The sequence below is a fragment of the Abrus precatorius genome, unplaced genomic scaffold (genome assembly GCF_003935025.1).
Source record: "Abrus precatorius isolate BTA unplaced genomic scaffold, Abrus_2018 Scaffold11, whole genome shotgun sequence".
Taxonomy (NCBI): domain Eukaryota; kingdom Viridiplantae; phylum Streptophyta; class Magnoliopsida; order Fabales; family Fabaceae; genus Abrus; species Abrus precatorius.
In genome coordinates this window covers 2,325,595-2,349,970 of record NW_020874303.1, presented here as the reverse complement: position 1 = coordinate 2,349,970, position 24,376 = coordinate 2,325,595, and the positions used below count along the sequence as shown (strand labels likewise).

Below are 24,376 nucleotides of genomic sequence, written 5' to 3'. Positions count from 1 at the left end.
ATGGCATTAGTGGAAACATAATTGGTGATGATGAGGAAGCAATTGTTCATAATGTTTGCTCCTAGAGTCTAACATGTGAGGTAGAGAGTCATACCAGATCTTTGATGGATGAAAACAAGTTAATCAATTAAGGTACTATCCTTTATCGAATTCATTCTCATGGATGGAGAAATGTGTATTAAGCAGACTGAAGTTAATTTATTATGTTTTGTAACCAACATCCAATGGAAGCATTCACATTATATTCTTTGCTTGCCAATGGATGGTTGGTAATATGAGAATTCTCATTTGTTGAGAAGAAAGTTTATTAAAAATACAAATTTATGACTTTTTTATTCTTTCGTTTTGGCATTTCTGCTAACCGTTTTTTGACAGACAAGCTGGAGATGACAAATCAAAATAAAAGGCCAACAACTGTGAACAGAAGTCTGAGTTTGTTGATGAAAAGACTGTATGTTCTCAAATGCATAGCTAGTAATTCTAAGCTGGATTTCCACACTTTGGTGGTTTGAATTTTTTTAATTCTAAAGCTTTGATTTTCCACAGGATGAAAAGATTCAAAGCCTTGATTCAAGCCATGAAAGTGAGTCAGATTTCTTAAATATCTACTGCATGCAAAATTATCCTTAGTCAATGTATGCCAAAATGGCTTAACTAGTAATGATGGTGGATATTTGTTAGTTTGTGCACTTCTTTAGCAATTTTTGTATGTTAAATGGTGTGCAAATAACCAATAATAAGGCATGTCAGTTTTTTATCGTGATATCTGTTAGCGACCAATGTGCATTTGGGCCTAATGAGTTGCTAGTGCAAGATAGTGGACCTGGCCCAAAACCGTGGGTAGTTTATGTGAGAAAGAAAAAGAGAGGCACGGGAAATGTGGGTGGAAAAGAGGGTGAGCTGGCTAGTTAGTTATGCCAAAAAAGAGAGACAATCGTTTGTTATATGGGAGAATGATTTGTTTAGAGGGGTATCTTTTGCAGTTAGCCAATTTGTAAGAATGGAGAGCCTCTAAGGTTCTTCAACGGAGCCAAGCTCTGAGGGTAGGGAGAGAGTCTCTCCTTGCATTTCTTCTTGTTTCAATAATTAAATACAATCTCCCCATTTTTCTTCTTTCATTTGCTGCTGTTGTTTTGTGTTTTCTATTCTGATTCTTAACAATATCAAGGTATATATTTATTTAAGAATTTCTATATGTATGTGCTTCCTTTGTTACCCTGATATTGGTATAACCTATTTTTAAAGCTGCAATTACATATAAGAAACTTTGTTTTTTTGTTTTTTGTTTTCTTCCTTCCAATGCTTTTGCGTAATATTATTATTATCTCTCTTTTCTAACTGGTTAACCAACACTTTTTTTTAATCCAATCTAATTGAACTGTGGTATGTCATCTCGCTCTTTGAATTAATCCCCTCTTCTCAAACACCAGATGAGGATATTGCATTTGATTCTGTGTTCTCTTCTTATTTAAATCTCTTGGACTTACATTGCAGCTGATACATTGCATTGTCAAGAGGACGCTATTCAGCATGGAAACACTGATACCACGTCAAGTCCTTATGATAATGGATTATTCTGCGACAATGCTCCTTCATCTGTTAAAGTTGATGAACAGAGTAGTGAAAGGTCTACTTTAGCGGGCTCTCCCCTTACAAATTCAACCCAAGGTGTGGTGGATCTCATCTTATATTCATGTAATTTGCCAGCAAGGTTTGTTGAAATATCAGCTCCAAGGGGTACAGATTCTACCAGAAATGCTAAGGTAAATAATCAGTTACCAGCTGCCGGCTAAAGAGCTCCTGATAAAAAGAAAAGATGTAGGTCGAGAGCTAATTTATCATTGCAAAGCACATTGGATTAATTTGCATATCTTGTTGGATTCATTTTATTCAGTGATGTGTTGCTATGGATCAACCTGATGATCTTCAAAAATCATATGAATTCATCTCCCAAGTACGCTGTTAGCTACTTGATATAACATATTTTAAAATTATATTTATAGTTTTATTTAGATTTATAAACACTTTTAATATGTTTTGTTTTTAGAGTTTTTACCATTTTTTACCTATTTAATAAATTAGACTTATTACATTAATTTCATATTTTTAGTTATTCTGACATTTGACTACTATTTTGATTATAACTTTTTTTATAAATACCATTTTTAGCTGATTCCAGTTGCATTGGATTCTACACATCCAAAGTTTTAAAATTCATATATGGATCATTGAATTTAGAGTTGATTTCAATTTTTTATGATTTTTTGAATTTGAGACAAATTTGCTTAATATTGTTGTGAGATTATATTTAGACTTTTTGTTATTAGATTATTGTATCTAGGCTTTTAGTTATAATTAAAGTTCAAATTTTGGCCCTTTAATTTATCCTAATTAGAGCTTATAAATAGATTAGTAAGGTTCTAAATCAAGGTGTGCAATTAGACACTTTGAGATTTGGCTGTAATAAAAATCTTTATTTTTAACTTTTCTTTAATTCTTGTTTGGCTTAAGTGTTTCAATGGAAAGTTAAAGCTCCCGTTCAATCTGTGAAATCTAAACGTTATAAATTCGATTTGAATTCTAAGTTAAATTGCTCTAAGTTTTTCTTTTTTTTTAATTTCATATTTGTGTATTACTATTATAATTAACTTTTCTATTATTAGAATTCAAATTAGTACTCGATTGATGTTTTTATTTGATAATTAATGTGGATTAAGTTGAATGCTAATTTAATTTAATTTATATCTTTGTTTAATTAGATTATTCGATTGAAGTAATAATTAAATTAGGTAATTGTTTAAATATGGATTAAAATCTTTAGATATTGTGGTAACTAAAGTTAAGTGCAATTGATATTTTGTGGATTGATATTTTTTAATTTATTTTTACTTAATTTAATTTAATTAATTTATAATTTTTAAACTCCCAAACAATATTTGCATTCTTTAGATTTACACAATCCTATTATAAAATCCATAATGATGGAAGTCCATCGGACAAACTGGCGGCTGTTCTTTTTGTTAGGTATTTTTTTATATATGATTTAATTAAATATTTATTTAATAATTTTTTTAATAATCACTTATATTATAAGATAATATTTAGCGTGTAAAATTTTTTTAGTTTATAAGAATTATATTTTTTGAAAATGTGAAAAATATGTTTAATATGTTCTAAATATCTTAAATAATGTTTTGATCCGGTGTTTATTTTAACTATAATATAAATAACTTATTTACACTATTAACTTAATTTATGTTTATTTAAAAATTAATATAAAATTTAAAATATATATATATATATATATATATATATCAACTTATTAATACACGTATTATAATATTATTCGGTGATACTTAACATATAGCATTTTTATATTACAAAATTCATTCAATAATAAAAAAAGGTAACTTATTAAAATAAATTACAAAGAGCTTATAAAAATTATAAATTATTTATAAACTTTTTAAATAAATTTGATCCCAAAATTAAAAGCAAGTTATAGAATAGGGTTATACACTAATATTGTCTTTGGATTTTATTATCTTTAAACATTATTATAATACTTAATTATGAATATAATTTTATTATTACTTTAATTAATTAATTACGCAAAAAAAAATTCATTTAAATACATTAATCAAAAAGTGATGTTGACATTATATATTTTCTTTAAATTATCTAAATTAATTTTTAGAGTACAATTATAAAAAGGGTAAAAAGATTTGTTTGTATTGTTTTTATATTCAAATTAATAAATTATAATGTTATTTTACATTGTTTTACTATTTATTTTTTAATGAGTCAATCAATGAGTTAGTGAGTGTTATTTATATTTTTAAAATATAACTATTAAATTTCTTTAGCTCTTTATTTTTTTAATATATCTAACAAAATACATTATATTTTTTTTATCATGAGTAAAGTTAGTCAATTCTTTTCCTTAATTCTTCATATATCAAAGATGCTCTTATTATTTATAAAATATGTATATTAAATATATTATAGTGTATTTTTTTAGACAATCAGTGCAAAGCAAAATTGTTACAATTATCCAACTATCCAAGTTAACTTGTGCTCACTGCTCCATTTTATGCCTCATATGTATCTTAAATATTGCTCATGAAAAACCCTATTTACGATGGTGGTGATTTTAGGAAGGAGGGGAAGGGTTAATGGAACAAATTTAAGGAGAATGATTCTTTTACATTTTATTATGGGGTATGTGAAATGAGTATAAAAATATAAGACTTGCAAGTTTTAATGTTATCTTTCTGTATCTTTATTTGTTGTTCTTAACAAATTTGAGTGGTAAGGACAGCCAACATAAATGAATTAAAAAAAGTCTTGCTAATTATGTTTTGTGTAACATTAATATATATAAATAGGCCCTTTGATTTATTCACCACACGGTTTTATTCGAAAGACCCTATGGGTTATGTTACAAAGACTGTGTGTCCCTGACCTAATCCAAGCACTGTATGAAGTCATAACAAGTCCAAGAACCCTTATGCAGATCATGTGCCAATTACAGTCTCTTTATGTGCTATTAATATAATAGCAATTAATAGGCCCAATCCCCTTAATGTAGGCACGTTCCTTTGATTAAGGAAGAAATTGAATCACATTCAAACCAAGTTTTTTAATTTCCAATATGTTGGGCATTCCCCATATGATGTGAAAATGTTCAAGTTTAATCACAATTCTACCGTGTTTTATTGACTGCGTATGAACTGATAAGTTTACAAGGAAAAACTCTTTCAAGAGTTTATGTCACTATTAAATATTCTGTGTAATGTATTGGTATATTAATTCAAATATAAAAAATGAACTAAAAATTGTTATATGAAATAGATATAGTTGGTAGATAATTATTTTATGAATAATCAATTTAAATCTATAGATATTTATGATTTCAAATTTTCAAATTTCAAAAACTTTTCTAATCAATGAAAAATATTTTAATGATGATTGCAAACATTTTATTTTATTTTATTTAACGTTGACTGGAGAAATTTACGTATTGATTAATAATCATAAGATTATAAAAGGAAAATATCTTTTTTATTTGCATAATCAATTTAAAAATAAATCAATGTTAATTTAATTTGATTTTTTAATGTAAAAGCTTATGAAATATGTTCATAATATTTTTTTAAAAATGTAACTTTATGGGAAGAGAGAATATGAGATGATTTTATGAAAAATTAGAAGAAATCTCAAATTTAATTCATAAATTTAGATTATTCACCTTTAGCTTACAAAAAAGAGTTAAAGAAAGGAATAGTCTTGCTTGCACAGTTAATCCCTCTTCCCAATGTTTTCAAAATTGAACATGTCATTGAACAAAGAAAATTATTGATATATGATTCATTTATTCAACTATAATTAAAAAAAGATTAGGTGAGCTTCTAAATTAATATGAAAGGTTCATATTAAATATGAAAACGAGATATGTAAGATTAAAAAAATAGAAAAAACAGCTAAATAACAATGTATACATAAATCTCATGTACAAACTTTTATATATAGAAAATTTTATTAGTATAAAAAATTGTAAAATATCAATGAATTATATTGGATGATAAATATAAATTTTAAATTAATTATTATAAAAGCTAATGATTAGTATTGATATGATATTGTTAGTCATTTAAATTAAAATTCTTATTTATTTAAAAATATTTTAGAATAGTAAAAAGTTTTAAAAATATAGAAAAAGAGCAACGTTTTTTTTTTTAAAGCTGGTCAAATTGGTTTTTGCACTAAACTTTATTTCTAATTTGAACTTTTTCACTATATTACAATATCAGTTTTCCTAAACTTGATTGCTTTCTATTTAATTTTAATAATTACGTGTCTCTCTTCTTATCTTATGTCATTTTGTGGTCCGATTTGTCCAAAAAATCTATTGAATTTTGTGATACTTTTGCAATTTCAAAGTTATATTATGAGGCAAATAATTTTTTAAGAAAAGTATTATCACACACCTCATGCTCATGCTACGTGTCCACGTACATAGATAGATATCTACTATTCAAAACGACGTAGAATGTTTAAATAGTTCAAAGATAATACATATGTGGCAATATAAATCACACTATGCTGAAAGAAAATTTATTAAAGGTTTCATATATTATTTATTGTAGTGATAAGTCATTAGACAGCTAGCGTTTGAAACATACAAAATTACGTCATGCTATTAAAGAACAGGTAGGATTTAACTGGGGAAAAAATATACAGGAATACAATTAAAATTGCAAAAAAAAGAGATATAAAAATTAAAATTGAGTGTCGAGATTTATTAGAAATCAAAATGGAATGTTTGAATATAAGGTCATTTGAAAAACGTTTTAATTTTCTAATTATTTTTAAGTTTGAACACTAATAAACCGCTTAATGTTATTGGATACATAAAAGTACGTGAGTTTTTTCCTTCTTTTTCTTTTCCACATAGTAGAAAATTTTTAAGGAGCATAGAAGGTCACAACTTTCCAGCTAATTAAAGAAAAGTAATTAACTAAAGTGAAATTGCTTTATCAATTCCACCAATCTAGATCGATATTGGTAATCCAACATTTCAACTCCAACCACGCAATTAGAGAATAATTAACTCTAAATTTGTTGCAAATCCAAAAGTTTTTAGAACAAAAGTCCCAGTTTGTCAAGCAAATCTCCAAAGCACCCAAATTAATCATGGCAGCCAACCTGGCCTCCACAAGATGGAATAGATCATTAGAGAGACCCCAAAAAAAAAATTGTCCTAAACTTTCAAATCCTTCCATTTTCACACATAATTTGACATCCAAGAAAATGGGGCACAATCAAAATTGAGACTATTCTATATTTATAAAAAAAAATATTAAAAAAAAAAGAGAAAGGTTAAGGAAAGGGAATTATAATTAATTAACTAGCATCACGAGGGTACTCCCAATTGTTTTAATTTGTATGTACAAAGCACAAAAACTGAAAGCACTCTTGGTTAATTTCCCTACAAAGCACAAGACAAATCCTCAATCATAAACCACTAATCCTCTTGCATGAAAGCAAGAAGCAGGATTGACCCAATAGGCCAATTCTCGGTTTCATCAACTCCAAATATAATTATAAACTAATGACGTTCTCAATTCACTTCAGGGATGCTTTGAAGTGCAGGTCTCCATGGCCTTTGTAGTGATTGATAGCCACCACTATGCTTCATCAAATGAGACATAACTTGCTCAACCCTCAACTCCCTCACATCCACTTTGCTTAGCAACTCCTCTAACTGCTTCTTTGTGATCTTTATCTTCACTTCCGTTGTTGTTTTAGCATTATTTGCACCTTTGCTGGAAGTGTCAAAAGCACCCTCATCTCCCTGAAAATCCCATTCTTCATCATCCTCATAGGTGGTGTAATTGGTGGATGATTGGAGCCTCAAGCAATTTCCCATATTAGCAAGTTTTGAGAGTGCGCTTTTGGGCAAAGAGAGAGAGAGAGAGAGAGAGTTAAGGTTCCTTGATGGGTGGTGATTGCAGTGAAGTTAGAGGGAATTGGTGGGAAAGAGTTGGGTAATATATAAGCAGAAAAGAAAAGATTAAGAATATGGAATACATGAGAATGAGTCAAAGGTAATTTATTCCACGTAAGAACGTTGGTGTTTCCATATTCTTACGTGGAAAGTGGCAGTCAAATGGAGCCTACCATGTAAAGTGGCGGCTGTTCTTCATTTTTGGTCCCAAATTTGAAGCCATCCTATTATGGCACGTTTATAATAATAATAATAATAATAATATAGCTTTTTTTCATTACAATCTCTAAATATAATCTAATTTAAATACAGACTTACACATTAGTTTAGTTGTTTGAAGTCAGATATGTGTGCAAAGGTATTAGGTTAAGAAAATTTTAAAAAATATATAGGAAAATTGCTTTATAGGAGAATTTTAAAAAATATTTTTGATATGTTTGAAAAATATTTCCGTAGACCCAGCAGCTATATATTGTTTTGAAAATGGTACTATTTGCATGTTGGTGATATTTTTAAACATTTCCCACACAAAAATGTTCCAAAGGATTTCGTGCATTATTTTTACGAAAGTTTTTATTGAATTAGTGTATATCCGTGTTATTCCCTTTAATAATAATATGCATTATTTATATTTTTATGTATTTTTAATATGAATCTATTTTGTGGCATATATATTTCTTTAAGTTAAAGTGTCTTGATTGATTAGTTGTGATTGTATTTGTATTTTTTGTAATTTAAATTGTATGTAACTTTATTTTTTGAGTTCTTTTTAAACTGATGAAGTCTTTTTTTTTTTTAAATTAAGTAAAGTTTGCCCTATTATCTACTTATTTTTACTCTTTCTAAATATTTAAAAGTTTTTACGATGGATATATAATATAACATAATTTTAAAAGTTTAGAAGTCAAAATTGAGTAAAAATTTGATAAAAAAAAAATTTATATAATATGATATTAAAGTTTAAAGAAATTAGGATTTTTAATTTTTTTGTAAAATTTAATATTTTAGTTAATTAATTTGATAGCTTAATTTAATTTATGAATATCTTGAGTAAAACTTTATAATTTAGGAGTCTAGATTAAAAATAATAAAAATGTAAGAGTTTTAGTTATAAACAAAAATTAATAAAGAGAAAGATTATTTAACACTCAGTGTATAGGCTCCATTATATTATAATAGTTGTATAGGATGTAGGGTATAAACAACCAAATTAAGTGTTAAAATAGTATTACTGGTTAATAATAAGATTCTTATTTCTTAATTTTAATAAATATATAATTAATTTAAAAAACTGAAGAACTCAAATTTTATACAATTGAAACTAAAAGCATAATTTAAGACAGATGATTGATAGCCTAGTAATTTAATTTTTACTCATATATTTAAGTATTAATTAATTGAAAAAAGTGTAAATAATTAAGTGTGAATAATTTATATAAAAATTCAGATGTAATAATTTATTAATTATGATGGATAAAAATAATGTATGAAATATAATGTGTAAATAACACAATTGCTTCCAACAGAGAGATAATTCAAAAAGTAAACCCTCCCTATTTTGTCGAGTGTGTATCCGTTTGAGTTTATTGTTTATTAATCGATTTTCAATATACATGATTGTCAATGTTAATTAGTGTAGAATTTGCTTAAAAAAGTATATAAAGAACTTATAAAATAATTTATAAATTTTTTATTATTGAATTTATTACATCAATGATTAAATAAATAAATAATGAATTAATACTTAGTAAAGATGGAAGTTATGATTAAGTGTGAAAGGGTCAAGTTAATTGGGAATCTGAAGACACATAAAAGCTCATAATGCATAGGTGTGAACACAAATTAGCGAAAGGAATCTTTAAGTGAAGATGCTATTTATTTGGCTATCATTCACGTGCTGTTTGTTATTCTGCTCTCTTTCATTTAGCTGATCATAAACTCAACTAGTTGTAAGATCAAAATAATAATAAATATTTTTTATAAATAAAATTTATTTTTTATTTTTTATTTTTGAAAAGTTCAGAGATTTTTTAAATACATGTTCTCGCTGCTCGCTTTTAAAGACATTATTTGACTTTAAGAATATCCATGTTCTGTCTGCACAACGTAGAAAATGCTAAAAAGTAATACTATAGAAATTATTGTTAAATATTAATATATTATTTAATATTTGTGATATTTTATAATATATTAAAAGTAATAAGGAATATTCAATATATAAAGTAAAGCAATCGTGCTTTGCATTAACTTTAACGTTTAAATCTATAAAGCAAAGGTTGGTGAAAAGCAAATCATGCCAACGTTGATTATCTTTTCATTCATTCTTTTATAAAACGCAAATAGATAGCATGTCGAAATGTAGCTGAGAGAAAAAATTGAACAAAATATAAACTCACTTCAAACTTATGAAAAAAAAATATAAATTATAAGTTTAAGTGATTTATTTCTTTAAAATACTTTAAAAATTAAAATTTATGTACGAATGTTCACTAGTTAACAAAAATCAACTCAACTCATGAAAAATATAAATAAAATGTCCATTCGAATGAAAATTTGGAACCCAATAAATACTTATTAAGTCTCAAATTTATAGTGTGATTCGATGATTCATGAGTACCCCTTAATACATAGGAACTTAAAATTATAATTTTAATTACATTTCGCTTCTTATACCTTAAGTCAACAAGTCTAATTTTAATCCTGATGTAACATATTGCCATCAAATCACAGTATATATTAGCATTTCCATGCAGAGTACTGATAATCCGTAATTTTAAATTTACACTTGCGTCTTTGATCATGGCACTGCTGTCTATTCCTCCAAGTCTAATTATATATGTTATTGTTTTTAAAGCTGAAAAACTAGGCTTTTATCCTTATTCATTTTTATATATAAAATATTTTCTAAAAATTCATCTACATGTACATAGTTAGCATGAGGGTGTTATTGGCTACCCTGCAACTATAAGAGGCTCACAAGGTATAATAATGAATGGATGAACTCCCAAATTTTAATTCATCTACTGCTTTTCTTTTTTAATCTTTCCTTCTTTCCCACCCACTTTGTCAGTTGTTAAAAAGAGATCGACTTATTAACTCAATTTTGTTTCGATGAGAAAATCAAGTTGAAGAGTTGCAAATTTTCCAAGTTGCACCCAGTGAAATTGTTTCCCTCTTCTGTACTGATCAATTAGTGGTATATTTTCTAGGATATATTCAGAAAAATGAGTTTAATAAACTCTTATTAAACTAATCTCACTACATTTGTCTGTAATGTACAATTAATGTGTTTAGGTCAGGCTGAAAAGACTTTCACAACGTTAATTATTCTACCAAATAACTCACATGACAATAACAGGCAAATTGGGTAGAAAAGGTAGATTAACGTTGAGAGTTGAGGGTGAAACACACTTGCATTGCAAATTGCCAAAACACAAATATGGTTCCTTTGAAAAGTGGTGGTGGGTGAGAGTCTAAGTTGGCTCCTTCACCCAACTTGCACTTCCTTCTCAAAACCCCTCTTTTCATACCATATACTTAACAATGTCTGTATTAATTAATTAACCTTGTATTCTATAAATAGGACAAATATTCTGCCCTTAGAAAAACTATTATTTTTTATATGAAAAGGGTCATAACAATTTTGTCTCAATTAACCCCAAAAATAAAAAACTTAGAATTGTAACTCATTCTAACTCATTTTTAAGTGATTTAATTTACATGAACCCCCACTTGCTAATTGAGCACGTGCAGCCATTCAGCATGGGAATGTTGGGCGCATATGCACGTGTATCTGCTCAAGCCCTTTATTCATCATATTTACATTTAGCTTTTCAATTTGTTAAACGTTGACCGCAATCTTACCCTCATCCACTTTTTTTCTAAGTCATGACGGAGCAATTTAGATTTTATTTTGGCTTTATATGATAACTTTTGTTGACTCTTGTTTAAATAAAGGCTAAATTATATATTTAATATTTTTTTTGAAAATTTATTTTTATAAAAAATTATATATCAATTTTTTATAAAAATTTATTTTTAATTTCATCTTTATTGATATAGTGTTATATGAACAATATTAAATTTCTTTCTTACTTGATAAACGCTTATTCAAGATGACAAATTTAAATTACTTTTTAATTTTTATACAATATTCTTTTTTGTAATTTAGTTTCTGTAAATAAAAAAAATTATATATTAATTTTTATAAAAAAAGTTTATTTACAATTTTATCATTATTATTACAATAATATTTTTATATTAGTATTAAGTGACATTTTTTATCATTTTTATAAGAGTATTTCAAATTCTTTAAAAAAAGTCTCATATTCTATTCTATATCTTTTTAATTCAAAAATAAATAAAAATAGTGGTGATAGTAATGATTTAAAGAGTAATTATGATATTCTTACAAATATACCAATGATGTAAAAGAAAGAATTTTAAATACTCCTCTAAAGATGATAGGAAAATATTGTTGAGTATGAGAGTTTTAGGTAAGAAGTTTCATAATAAGTAAGATATCATAGTACAACTCTAAAATCTTAAGGCTTTATACTCTCCACACGTAAGTGTCACAGCTTTTTGCTATGACTTATTTAGTGTCACTGTTTTTTCTACGATATGCTCTCATACTGACCATAGGCGTGACCTTATCTACTCATTTGAGCTGGTCTCTTGTATTGACACTATTGGTTAGAAAAAATTTTAGATAGAGAGTCTCAAAATAAGTAGGGCACCACAATGTAACTCTAAAACCTTAAAGCAATGAGTGCATGGTCCATCTTCGTATAAACTCTTAACTTGACTATATCCCATTTTATGTTGGACTCAATTCACAATTAATTCTAACAAATATCACATGACATTAATATGAAAATGTTACCGTAATAATAAAGATGAAATTACAAATATATCTGCATATAAGAATTAATAAACAATTTATTTTACTTAATAAAAACTAAATTACAAAAAAAAAAGAGGTTTGTATATAGATTAAAAAATAATCAAAATATGTTACATTGGATAACTGTTTAAGTAAAAAAAAGGAGCTAACATTGTTATAATGTACTGTAATTATTAGGATAAAATTAAAAAATGTATATATAAAAACTTATATACAATTTGTTAACTATAGAGATTAAATTATAAAAATAAATCTTGTATAGAACTTAAAAGGTTATTTAAACTTTAAATAAAAGTAACATTATTTTGGTGAAGATTATATATATATATATATATATATATATATATATATATATATTAATAATATAAAAAAATTAAATCAATTATATTGGAGTTGATTACGTAAGAGTATTATGAATAAAAAAGTTTTTTTCTTTAAATATTTAACACACTACATTAATTAAAACTCCAATTTTAGACTACATGTTAAACTGAAACAATTTTTTATTGGTTAATTTGCATTATCAATAGTAATGTAAAAATTCTTTATATTATCATTCATTGTTATATTAGTAAAAATTATAAATTTTGATAATAATTAATATAAAAAGTATATCGATGATATGTTTTAATTAATTGACGATATAACTGTTTATATGTTGATAATAAACTGAACATAAACTAATTCAACAGGAGAAAGTGTAGGTTTTTACGATCTGGTTTCCTCTTACCTTCCTTAAATTACGAATTAATAATGGCACGGTAGATGTTACTTGATTGCCTCAACTATATGCTGACAAATGTTATATACCATTTCAAACAAGGTCGAGTATGTACATTTCGTACTATGGTGGGGTTTTAAGTTGAATCGCTCTTCTTTCTTCATAAAAATTTGGCTTCGTTGAATCAATTTGAATAATCAAAGTAATAGGTGGCGGCATATTATATATATGCATTGCTACAAGAAATATGAACAAAATAATTTGATAAGTTATAAGAAGAATAAGCATTGATAAGATATATATTATCTTCAGCTTTGAATGCAACATGTATACATTGGACTGCTTGAGCGTGCCACTGAATTTTCCAATTATTTTGTATTCATTATGATACCATTTGACTATTTCAATGGAGTAATAACATTATGTTGGAACATTTATGTTCCAGTATAAGGGAATATATAAAATTAAAATAAATATTTTTTAGAGAAGTTAAATTTAATTTATACCCTTTTAAAATTTTATTTATTTACTTTTAAATATATGATGTGTGAGTTAATTTAGACTTGTAAAAGAAGTTTTATCTATTTTATCTTATTTAAAAAGTTGTCCAAGCTAAATTTATATTATATAGGTATGGTTTTTTCATTCATATACAATGTGAACATGCCATAACCATGGATTGATAAACTTCTTTGTAATTAATTGCACTTAATTAGTATCAAATCCCGTCTTTACCGATTGTGTCACAATTCTGTTTCCTGATATATATGGCTTAGAGTCTCCCTTTATTTTATGTGTTTTGATTGCCTCTGTGATGATTAATAGTTGAAATTCAAGATTTTCTCACATATATGTAAACACAAATTAAACATCTCTCTCTTGAAAATTAGTATAGATCAACGAAGAAGAATAAAACAATTTCAAGATCGTTGGTCAATGAGTATGATCCTTGAATTGCTATATTTAACTCGACTGTCAATGTTTCTTGCTTGTTAAACAGAGAAAACTGAAGAAGACAATCTAGATTGATGGCTGTTGTCTGCATATATAATAAAATCAGTTTAATAATTAGACAAAATTGACTAAACGTTAAATTTACAAAACATATATGCTAATCAACAAAACTAAATTACATATAATATTAACGTAAACATGTTCAAAGTTTTATAAAAAGAATCAGTTCTGATAAAAAAAATGCTTATTGCAAAATTATAAATATTTATTTTTACGTAAATCACTATGTTTTATTTCTTACATAAATCAATATGTTCATAGTGTTTTTTTTTCCTCAGAGTTCTCTGATATCTTTAACTCATGATATTGGCTAGGTAGTTTGTCTTTATATACAAAATAAATTTAAAAAAATAAAAATTAATCAAAATAAAAAATGTAATAGTCTACTTATTCAGCAACATTTATGCATCAGGTGCAAAACCTTGTTTTTTAATTTCTGCTATCTTTCTTATACTAAGGATTTGTCTAAATTATCCAATAGAAAGCGAACAATTCAGAGACTGTCTAAATTAAAATAAACGATGGGGATATGTCTCACACGAAACCTAAAGCACGTTGAACGGCAGCAACTATTTTCTGCTTTAGAACAAACCCAAAGCATAACGAGACGATGTTATGGTAGAAAAAAACCCAAGTGAGGTTGAATGGGCTTTATCTTAGACCCATGATTCGAAGCCCACTTTAAAGCCATAAAGGGCCATCCAGATTTTATTCAATTTCTGTTAGGTCAAAGTTTAAAAGCCCTCTAATTATTAGTTAAAATTAATTAACAAGTGGATTTTACCTTTTTATTATTAAATTAATATTTTTTATAATTTTATATTTTTTAATAAATTTTAGTTAAACAAGAATTTGCAGGTGAATCAAAGCTTTGGCTCTTACATGATAATTTAAAGAAATAAAATAAGAAAAAAAGGTAGACAGCGCTCCGAAGGGTACCCTGAAAAAGAAGCACCACAAAATCTTAGGAACCGTGATTATGTGGGCCACATGTTAGTGTGGAACCTCATAGATTCTGTGGATTTCATCAAAACCCCCCTTTGGTGGCCATGCATTCATAGCATCCAACATATTATTTTTCATTTCTTATTAAAATATTAATTTATGATTTGTAGCCGTTAGCTTCTTTTTCATTGTTTAAAGACCACCTAGATCTAACTAGAAAAAAATATTTCATACCTATGTGAATAAAATATGTTACAACTATCAAATGTAACAAATTATAAAAGCTAAATCACCGACGCATTTCATGATATAAAAATACATTAAAAACATATAAGAATGTATAATTTAAAATCAGCTTTTAAGGTTTATTAAATAAAAGTGGGGATATGCATAAGAAACCCATGTGATGCAGTTGTAAAAAAGATTTGACGTGGCAGGCTTTGATGATGGGCACGTGGAAGCTCCCTCGGATGCCTTGATAGTTGTTAAATTATGAATGGAAGGACAAATAGAAAGATCTGTCTTGTTCCTACGGCCAGCCGGACAATGCAACATTTGCGAGGAAATCATCAGTCAGTGTCTCCCACGCTCATTCACCTCTTCCCCCCCTTTTTTTCAACATTTCCTTAATATCACATGAATTAATAGCTAAATTAATAAAAAATGATATTCTTTTTTTACCAAATATGACTTTTAATATCATATAACTTTATCTCATATAAATAAACTTCTCTAATAATTTTATCACACAAATAGGTGAATTACAAACATTGATATAATTTATTTAGTAAAAATAATTTTCATTTTAAATTTGTGAGAGTGATAAATTTAGACTATATAATTATATATGAATAATTAAAATTAAAATTAATTATTTATATATTTTTATTTTAATATTAAATATTTAAATAAATTTTAATGATCTATATTTATTATTTTCATTCTCACAATAATTAAGTATTTTTATTTGAGACATTTATTATATTTATTTGGCTATTCGGGATATTCGAAAAATGACTTTACTTATTATTGATTGACTTTGAATAGGAGGGTATCAATAACATGAGAATTTTTTATATGGTCCGTGATCAATTTTGACACATGTCAAATGATGATTAGATATGATCTGGACTACTGTGATCCTGCATACACATTTTTATTCCAATAACAGCATATGCTGTTTGATGGACAAATCACTTGTATGCATCGAGTATTTTATTATTTATACAAATAACATGTTTCTTTTTTTTAATTTAAGTTTGCTTGATGAACAGATTGTGTTAAATAAATGTTAAATTTTTAGATAATTTTTTATATAAAAAATTAACTAAATACATTTTTATAAATTAAAAAATAATTTGTATTTTTTTTTTTTTGAGAAATTCTTTTACTTAACTTCTCTACACAATTGGAAAGAATAATATTTTTTTTGTCTTCTATGTAACAACCATATAAAAAGGAGGGAAATTTTAAAAAGAAAGTGGCTGACAGAGAGAATTCATGTGAAATTATTAGAATTATTGTGGCATATTGCAATGATAGGTAATGACAAGGGATGGGCAAACGATGTCGTTCTTCCCCTAAATCAAGCATTTTTTGAACCCTAATTAGGATTCATTCCATTTAAGAAATCTAATTAAAAACAATAAGTTTTGCAACATATATACTTAAGCAAACTTGAATGCTATTTAGGTCACTTTTAACCTTTTTTTTTTTTTTTTTAAACATTAACATTTTATCAAGAATAAATTTAGAATATAAGAATATTTTAACTTGTTATAACTCTAAAGAGAATTAACAATACATATTAAGTTATTATTAATTCAATAAACATATTTAATCAATTTTTTTAAAACTCTGCTATACTTAATCAAATTAAACATTTAATTAGTATTTAATACATTATTATTGAAAAGAATATTATTCTGTTTAAACTAAATTGTTTATACTACTGTAAATTATACTATTACAATTCTCCTCTATTTTGTTTTCATATTAAAATTTACACATGTTTAGTAACGTTTCATGTAAATTTTTATGTAAGCATAAATTAACATTAAATCGTTCAAACACCATGTATTATAGTTTCATAAATATACCAAAATGTAAAAAGAGATCATTATGAGTGATTAAATTTTGCTAAAACACTTCATGGAATATGATTAAATTTTGGGTGATGTAAGACATTATGTTTAATTAATATACAAATTAGAGTACGATAATATTTCATTTAACAACATTTTAAATTGTGATTTTAGAATATAAGTTACGAGTATGTCAATGCTTTTGTTTTTGTGAAAAATTGCATAAATACATGCATAATTGTGATTGCAATGTAGATATAGAAATCATAAAAATGTTAATATTGCGGTTAAAACACACATGCATGTATTTCTAAAGTTGAGTTTAAAAAATTAATAATACTAATTTTCATTAAAAATATTAATTACATTTTTATATCTCTAATATTATAAATATTTTTTTTAATTTTTTTCACTTTTAGTAACTTAATAGTTGAACTTAACATTTTATAAGAAAACATTAATATTTTGTTTTATAAAAAATACCAGAATGAGTAACAAGCTCACTCACTTCCTTCAATTCATGCACCTTCCTCGGTAGCAAGATATTACAACAGATATATGAATTATTTAGATAATAACAAATTTAAATTTAGACTTATTTGTTTGTAAGTTAAAAAGTTATATTTCATATTTTTTTAACAAAAAATGTATATTTTGAAAAATATAATTGAAATTAATTTTTTTATTAATTATATTTAATAGTTTAAATTTAATTTTACCTCAATTTAAACCAAACAAAACACTTAATTGTAGGGCACAGCAAAAAGTATTTGCTTTTAAGAAAAGTATATTGTAAAGTACGTTTTCTCTGTTGAAAATGTTAAGACAAATAAGCACTTCTGCTTAAAATGTTCGAAAAGTTGTAAAATTTTAAAAATTATCGATGTTTTAAACACTTACTTTATTCTTTATATAGTAATTTTTTCTAAAAATAACATAATATATATAATTTTATATAAAATAAAATACATTTTCATATTAAAATATTATTTTTTTTTATTGTATTTACCCTTTTAACTTATTCTACATGTTTTCTTCTCAATTCAAATAATTCAAAAATCCTCACCCTGTAATTGGAGGAGGTAGGATACTGTCTTATTCCAATAAATAATTGTAGTTTGGCAATTAATATAAAGGATCGGCTATTTTGAAAATAGTTATGATATTTAAATTATTAAAAAAATTATTTTTATTTTTTGTGTATTTATCTTAAAAATGCACTTAATTTATGAACAAAATATTTTATTATCTTCAACTTCTGAGTTTAAATATATAAAAATAATAATTTTTTATTTTAAAAAATATATTTCTTGTATTAAAATTATAAAAATTTTAAAATTTAATTTACTAAATTAATGAATTAAATTCATAACAAATTTTAAATTAAAAAATGTCTAATTCATTTTTAAATGTTTATTATCACTTTTTATTAAAATATTATTATTATTGATTTAATCAATCAATTAAAAATATTTATATTATTTTTAAAAAATAAGAATAAACATTTTAAAACGATAATATACTTAAAAATTGTCTACTTTTTATGGTGGATCACGAAAAAGGATAAAGAATTCAGCAATAGTAAAGTGGAAGGTTAAGATACGTTGACCGTATAAATATACGTTAAGAGCGTATATCTCTGTACTTAGTAATAGAATCCCTGTGCTTGTGCCCCCATTTCCTCACTCAGCACTAGACAACACAAAATACAAGTCTCTCAGAACAATAACCTCTTCTTCTTACTCTCTCTTTCAGAGCAACCACAACGCACAGTTCACAAACTTCACCCAAAAACCACACTCAGATTCTCTCTCTCTCACTTTCTCTGTGTTATTTGAAGCATTTCATTCCCACAACCAAAACCGCTCCACCTTACTTTACTGGGTGTTCCTTGAAATGGCCAACACTCGCCGGCGACAATGAAGATCTCCGGCGACACTAACCGACCACCGCCGCCATTCCCGGCGAGCATTACTCCCAAAGTCCTAAAACCCTCGCCGGACTCCGATCTTCAACCTCACCGGAGGACCTCCCGCCGGAAACCCAGAACTCCGGCGACCAGGTTGTGGCGGAGTGTGGCACCCGGCGGTAAACGGAGCAGGCCCGAGACCCCCTTGTTGAAGTGGAAGATCCACGACGAGAGAGATAGGAACGATGGCGATCCACTCCAAGAACATGGCCGGACAAATGAGGCGCCACTGCTTGCCGCTGTGTCGGCGAGGAAACTCGCCGCTGGGTTGTGGCGGCTGCAGCTGCCGGAAGTGGCGGTGGCTGATGGTGGACGGCGAAGGGGTTTGAGAAGGATCGGTGAAGATCTTTTGGGAGTTCAGGTAAAAGTAAAACCCTCTTTGGGGCTTTCATTGTTCAAAGATTCTGATTGAGATTTTGAGTCGCTTAGTTTTCCAGTTTTGTGATTCCTTCTTTTTTTCATTTTTCTGCATGTTCCAATTTTGAGGGTCTTTTTATTATGCTTTCAGTTAAAATGTTGCTTTCTCTCTCTCTTTCTCTCGGGTGCTAGTACATTAATTTTGATCAATGTTTGAAGTACACTAAGTATAGCCGGTAATGAATAAATGATTGGTAACTAATGAGTATAAATTTTGATAACTGATGTTTAATAAATGCTTGAATTTCATTAATTATAAATGTATGCAAGAATAAAAAGATTGGTACAGGAGTAATTCATAACCTTACATGAAAGGAAAAATAAAATAAAATCAGGCCTAATAAGTATAGTTGACTCTTAATTGATTTTTGGTCTACTGCAGAAGTCATTATTGTTCTTTGTAATAATTGGAGAAATGATTTCACTGGGGCTTGTCTGTGGAAATAATTGAATTTATATGTATGATATAAATGTGGTTAATTATCTGTAGTGTAAATATTTGCACTTGGATCTGATATGCATCCTATGCTTGTTCTTACGTGAACTGTGCAGTTTGCTATTTGTTTACCTCACTCATTTTAGTAGGTATCTATGCATTATCAGAGAATTGTTCTTCTTCATTGCATGCCACTGTCATGTAGTTACTGTCAATTTTTTCAGAACTGGGCAGTTAGTTGTCGTTATAAATTTTATAACCTTTCTCTTCTGGTGTATAACTTATATGATATATCACTTATTTGCAGCATGGAATTGACCATGTAGACCACCAATTTCTCAGTCATCAAAGTGGCATGATGCACGGTTCTGGTTCTTCAATGAAGAATCCATCTCAAAGTCCTCGTTCCATTTCTGGGACTAAGGATGGGCACTTTTGTGAGGTATTATGTTTTCTATTTTGTTGAAGTTTTACATTGACTACAGATATGATTAAAGTAAATCTTATAATGATGACTAAAACAATCTTCAGCTTATAAGCTAACTTTTAGGGTTATGTTAGGCTAATTTCTAAATTTAAGATAGTATTAGAGTCTATCTTTGTATTAGGTTACCCTTGATTAAAAAAACCTTAGTCTTGTGGATTTTTCCTGTGCAATTAACCTAGCCCTGTGGATTTTCTAGTGCATCTTATTTGAATTTGCAACTTTCCCAATGTAGCCTACCACTACCAGGCCCCATGGCTTTTTCCAGCAATATATATATATATATATATAAAACAATTAGGCGTACAATTTCTACATTCTAAATGTCCAATCTTGAGTGTGATGGGTGCCGAAATCTCATGTTGATTACGAATATGGCTAAAATAGAACTTATGTAGGGTAAAACAATTCTCACCTTATGAGTTAGTTATTGTCATTGAAGACTGTTGAATGGACTCCATGTATTTAAAGCATCGTGATCTCTCTACCCTGTCAGTTCTTCAAATGCATTTATTTTGTCTTAAGTATGGGGCCAAGGTCCCAAACAGTGCAGAAGCTACATGGAGACTAATCTAGGGATAGTGATTGTGTCGCAACCACATATCAGAAGACTTGTAAGAACACTGAGTGGATCATTACTGATGTTGATTCTGCTGCCATGAGCAAGAACACTAGACAGTCTGTAGAGCTGCTTGCTTGCTTTTCTGTAGTTTTGCATGATATCAACTAGCTAATCCCTTTTCGAAAGCTCCTTAATGATATATAATTTTGAAAGTGGAAGGATTTCCGGTAGCATTGCCCTTATTCTTATGAACAAAGCAACTAGAAAATGCCCATTTTAATCATGATAAATCTATACTTTGTACTGAAAGCTGCTATCTCAATAAATTAGGTTATAGATACACAACAAACTGTAGTAATATTACAGCAACATGCAGTCGTGATCTAATATTTATATTGTGCAAATGTAATAGTATGTCCCGCATTCTGGTACAAATGCTGATATAGGCTGACATGATAGCCACCATTTGAACGTGTAAACATCTTAACAGATATGATATAAAAGGTAGGTCTATTGACTATTGGATGCTGTAATTATATTTAAGTGTTGCTTAGATCCATGTTATGTATAGTTGTAATTTACTTTATAAAAATGCATGGGCTAAACATTTTCATACTGTTTGGGTAAACCAGAGTTGTGATAGTTTCATTTAAATATCATTCATGGAAGGAAGCTTCTTTGGCTGTGGAAAGAGTTTTAAAAGTGTGTCACTTTTATTTTCCTTAAGTGAGAGTAATGCTTATCTCAAACCTACTTTGATATTTTTCAGCTCAACCCTTCTTTCCAGTTTTCCAGTACAGCAATGGAAGGGGTGACAAAGTGGGATCCTGTTTGTTTAAAAACATCAAAAGAGGTGCAGCATGTCTACAGCCGGATGAAACTTCTTGACCAAAAGGTTAGCACTGTTTCTGCTCTTGAAGCTGAACTAGAACAGGCTCGTGTGCAGATTCAAGAGCTTGAGACTGAACGCCACTCTTCCAAAAAGAAACTTGAACATTTTTTAAAGAAAGTTAGTGAGGAAAGGGCTTCATGGCGAAGTAAAGAGCATGAGAAAATCCGTGCTTATGTTGATGACATCAAATCAGAGTTGAGTCGAGAAAGGAAAAGTCGCCAAAGGATTGAAATTGTCAATTCCAGGATGGTTAATGAGTTGGCAGATGCTAAGTTGTTAGTAAAACGTTACATGCAGGATTATGAGAAAGAAAGGAAGGCCAGAGAATTGATTGAGGAAGTTTGTGATGAGCTTGCTAAGGAAATTGGAGAAGACAAGGCTGAAATTGAAGCACTGAAGAGGGAATCTATGAAAATTAGGGATGAGGTAGAAGAGGAGAGGAAGATGTTACAGATGGCTGAAGTATGGCGTGAAGAACGTGTTCATATGAAATTGATTGATGCAAAAGTTACAGTTGATGAGAAGTATTCACAGATGAATAAACTTGTAGCAGATTTGGAAACCTTCCTCAAATCAACAAATGTGAACCCAAATGCGAAGGAGATGAAAGAAGCACGGTCACTTCAACAGGCTGCAGCTTCTGTAGATATTCAAGACATCAAGGGATTTTCCTACGAGCCACCTAATCCAGATGATATTTTTGCCATTTTTGAAGATGTAAATTTTGGTGAACCCAACGAGAGGGGGGAGATTGAACCATGTGTTACATACTCTCCAGTGAGCCATGCCTCAAAGATCCACACAGTGAGTCCTGAAGCCCACTTGATAAGTAAGGATAGCTTTCAGAGACGTGCTGATGTATTTATGGACAATGGTGATATAGAAGAAGATGAAAGTGGATGGGAAACTGTGAGCCATGTTGAGGATCAAGGATCAAGTTGTTCACCAGAAGGGAGTGCAGTGACTAAGAATCATCGAGAGAGTAATGTCTCAGGGCGGAGTGAGCTTGAATGGGAAGAAATTGCAGGTGGAGAGACCCCAATAACTGAAATTAGTGAAGTCTGCTCAGTACCAACCAAGCAATCAAAGAAGGTATCCTCCATTGCAAGGCTTTGGCGATCTGGTCCGAACAATGGTGATAATTACAAGATAATCTCTGTGGAGGGAATGAATGGGAGGCTTTCAAATGGAAGGGTATCCAATGGGGACATCATGTCTCCAGACTGGGGACTTGGCAAAGGTGGATTAAGCCCACAAGACCTTCTATGCCAGTTGAGTTCTCCTGAGTCCGGAAATCTACAAAATCGAGGCATGAAGGGATGCATTCCTCGTAGCACACAGAAAAATAGTTTGAAAGCCAGACTTTTGGAGGCTAGGATGGAAAGCCAGAAGGTTCAGTTGCGCCATGTTCTTAAACAGAAGATTTAGGAGTGAACATAGGCAGTGATTTCTCACCTGTATGACTGAAGTATGACCCAAAAGCAGCAGTTTGTTATGAATTGTGGGAAGCACTAATCTGCTGCTTCTAGAAATAGAAAAAATACTGCTCAGAAATTATGAGGGGCCATCAATAAATGCACTTGTTCAGCCTCAGACTTAGGCCATGTTTCAGTTCTTCATCATCACTCTCATATTTTAGCCTTGAGCAGATAATCTTTTTATCCCCTTGTGCCAATGCCTCAATAATCTTCTTGGAAAATAGGCTGCTTTATAATCTATCATGACCAACCTTGCTTCATTTTTGTGTAGTATCCTATAAAAGTTACAAGAAGCATGTTGCTTGTATTGTATCATTTTAAGTCTGAGGACAATTATGCAAGGAAACCAGATCATCAATGAAGTATAGATGATAGCATTATCTTTTCAGCAATTTTGATTTTCTTAGTAGATGTGGCGTACAATTTGTCATATAGATTGTAGATGACAAGGGTGATTTCTGGTCCCAGAAACTGAAATCATCTGTGGTAAAACTTTATAATTGAACCCTGGGACCACTTTCTCTAAGACTATTATTGTCACCAATAACGAGTATTGTTCAACTATTTGCTTGAAAGAATGAAAATGAGGTTTTTGGTGCTTGTTTGCTGAGTAATAATTGATGTACAATGGGAGCAAAGAAAATGCCATTAAAGGTTGTCAAAATGTAAACTTCAGCACCATTAACCGTCGAAACCTCGGACACAGAATTTTAATTTTCAAACTAATAAATGATTTTTTTTTAAATATAAGTAAGTCTTTCATTAATTAGTGTCGTAAGGACATTAGTTAAAGAATTAATAAATAATAAAATATATTAAATAATATGAGAATGAATATAATTTTACATTATATATAACTTTGCTATGAGTCATACTCCAAGAGAGAAAAAAAAGAGTGCATCTAGGTGAAAAGTACAAAGACTTATTGACAAAGGCTTCAACACGCGCCTCTGTTTAC

The 24,376-nt window shown here is 28.5% G+C and overlaps 2 protein-coding genes across 4 annotated transcripts; one reads left to right on the top strand and one right to left on the bottom strand.

Moving 5' to 3' along the window:
* Positions 1–7,123: 7,123 nt before the first annotated feature.
* LOC113856607 lies at positions 7,124–7,432 on the bottom strand. Its single transcript, XM_027488504.1, has one exon. It carries the CDS (start codon positions 7,430–7,432, stop codon positions 7,124–7,126), a length of 309 nt encoding a protein of 102 aa, XP_027344305.1.
* Positions 7,433–18,864: 11,432 nt separating this feature from the next.
* Positions 18,865–23,825, top strand: LOC113854568. 3 transcript variants are annotated; one of them, XM_027485632.1, is made up of 3 exons: positions 18,865–19,510; positions 20,310–20,444; positions 21,818–23,825. In XM_027485632.1, the coding sequence occupies exons 1-3, from the start codon at positions 19,100–19,102 to the stop codon at positions 23,366–23,368; spliced, it is 2,097 nt and encodes a 698-aa protein (XP_027341433.1). In that variant the 5' UTR covers positions 18,865–19,099; the 3' UTR covers positions 23,369–23,825. The 3 variants fall into 3 exon arrangements, with proteins under 3 accessions (XP_027341433.1, XP_027341434.1, XP_027341435.1); XM_027485633.1 differs by having other exon boundaries at positions 18,939–19,510; positions 21,836–23,762; XM_027485634.1 differs by lacking the exon at positions 20,310–20,444 and having other exon boundaries at positions 18,939–19,510; positions 21,818–23,762.
* Positions 23,826–24,376: the final 551 nt, after the last annotated feature.

Bases quoted from the DNA above. Each gene is read 5' to 3' on its own strand.
- LOC113856607 (XM_027488504.1), bottom strand. From the start codon at position 7,432: ATGGGAAATTGCTTGAGGCTCCAATCATCCACCAATTACACCACCTAT.
- LOC113854568 (XM_027485632.1), top strand. From the start codon at position 19,100: ATGAAGATCTCCGGCGACACTAACCGACCACCGCCGCCATTCCCGGCG. The intron at 19,511-20,309 runs GTAAAAGTAAAA...ACTTATTTGCAG, and splicing joins AAGATCTTTTGGGAGTTCAG to CATGGAATTGACCATGTAGA. The intron at 20,445-21,817 runs GTATTATGTTTT...GATATTTTTCAG, and splicing joins AGGATGGGCACTTTTGTGAG to CTCAACCCTTCTTTCCAGTT.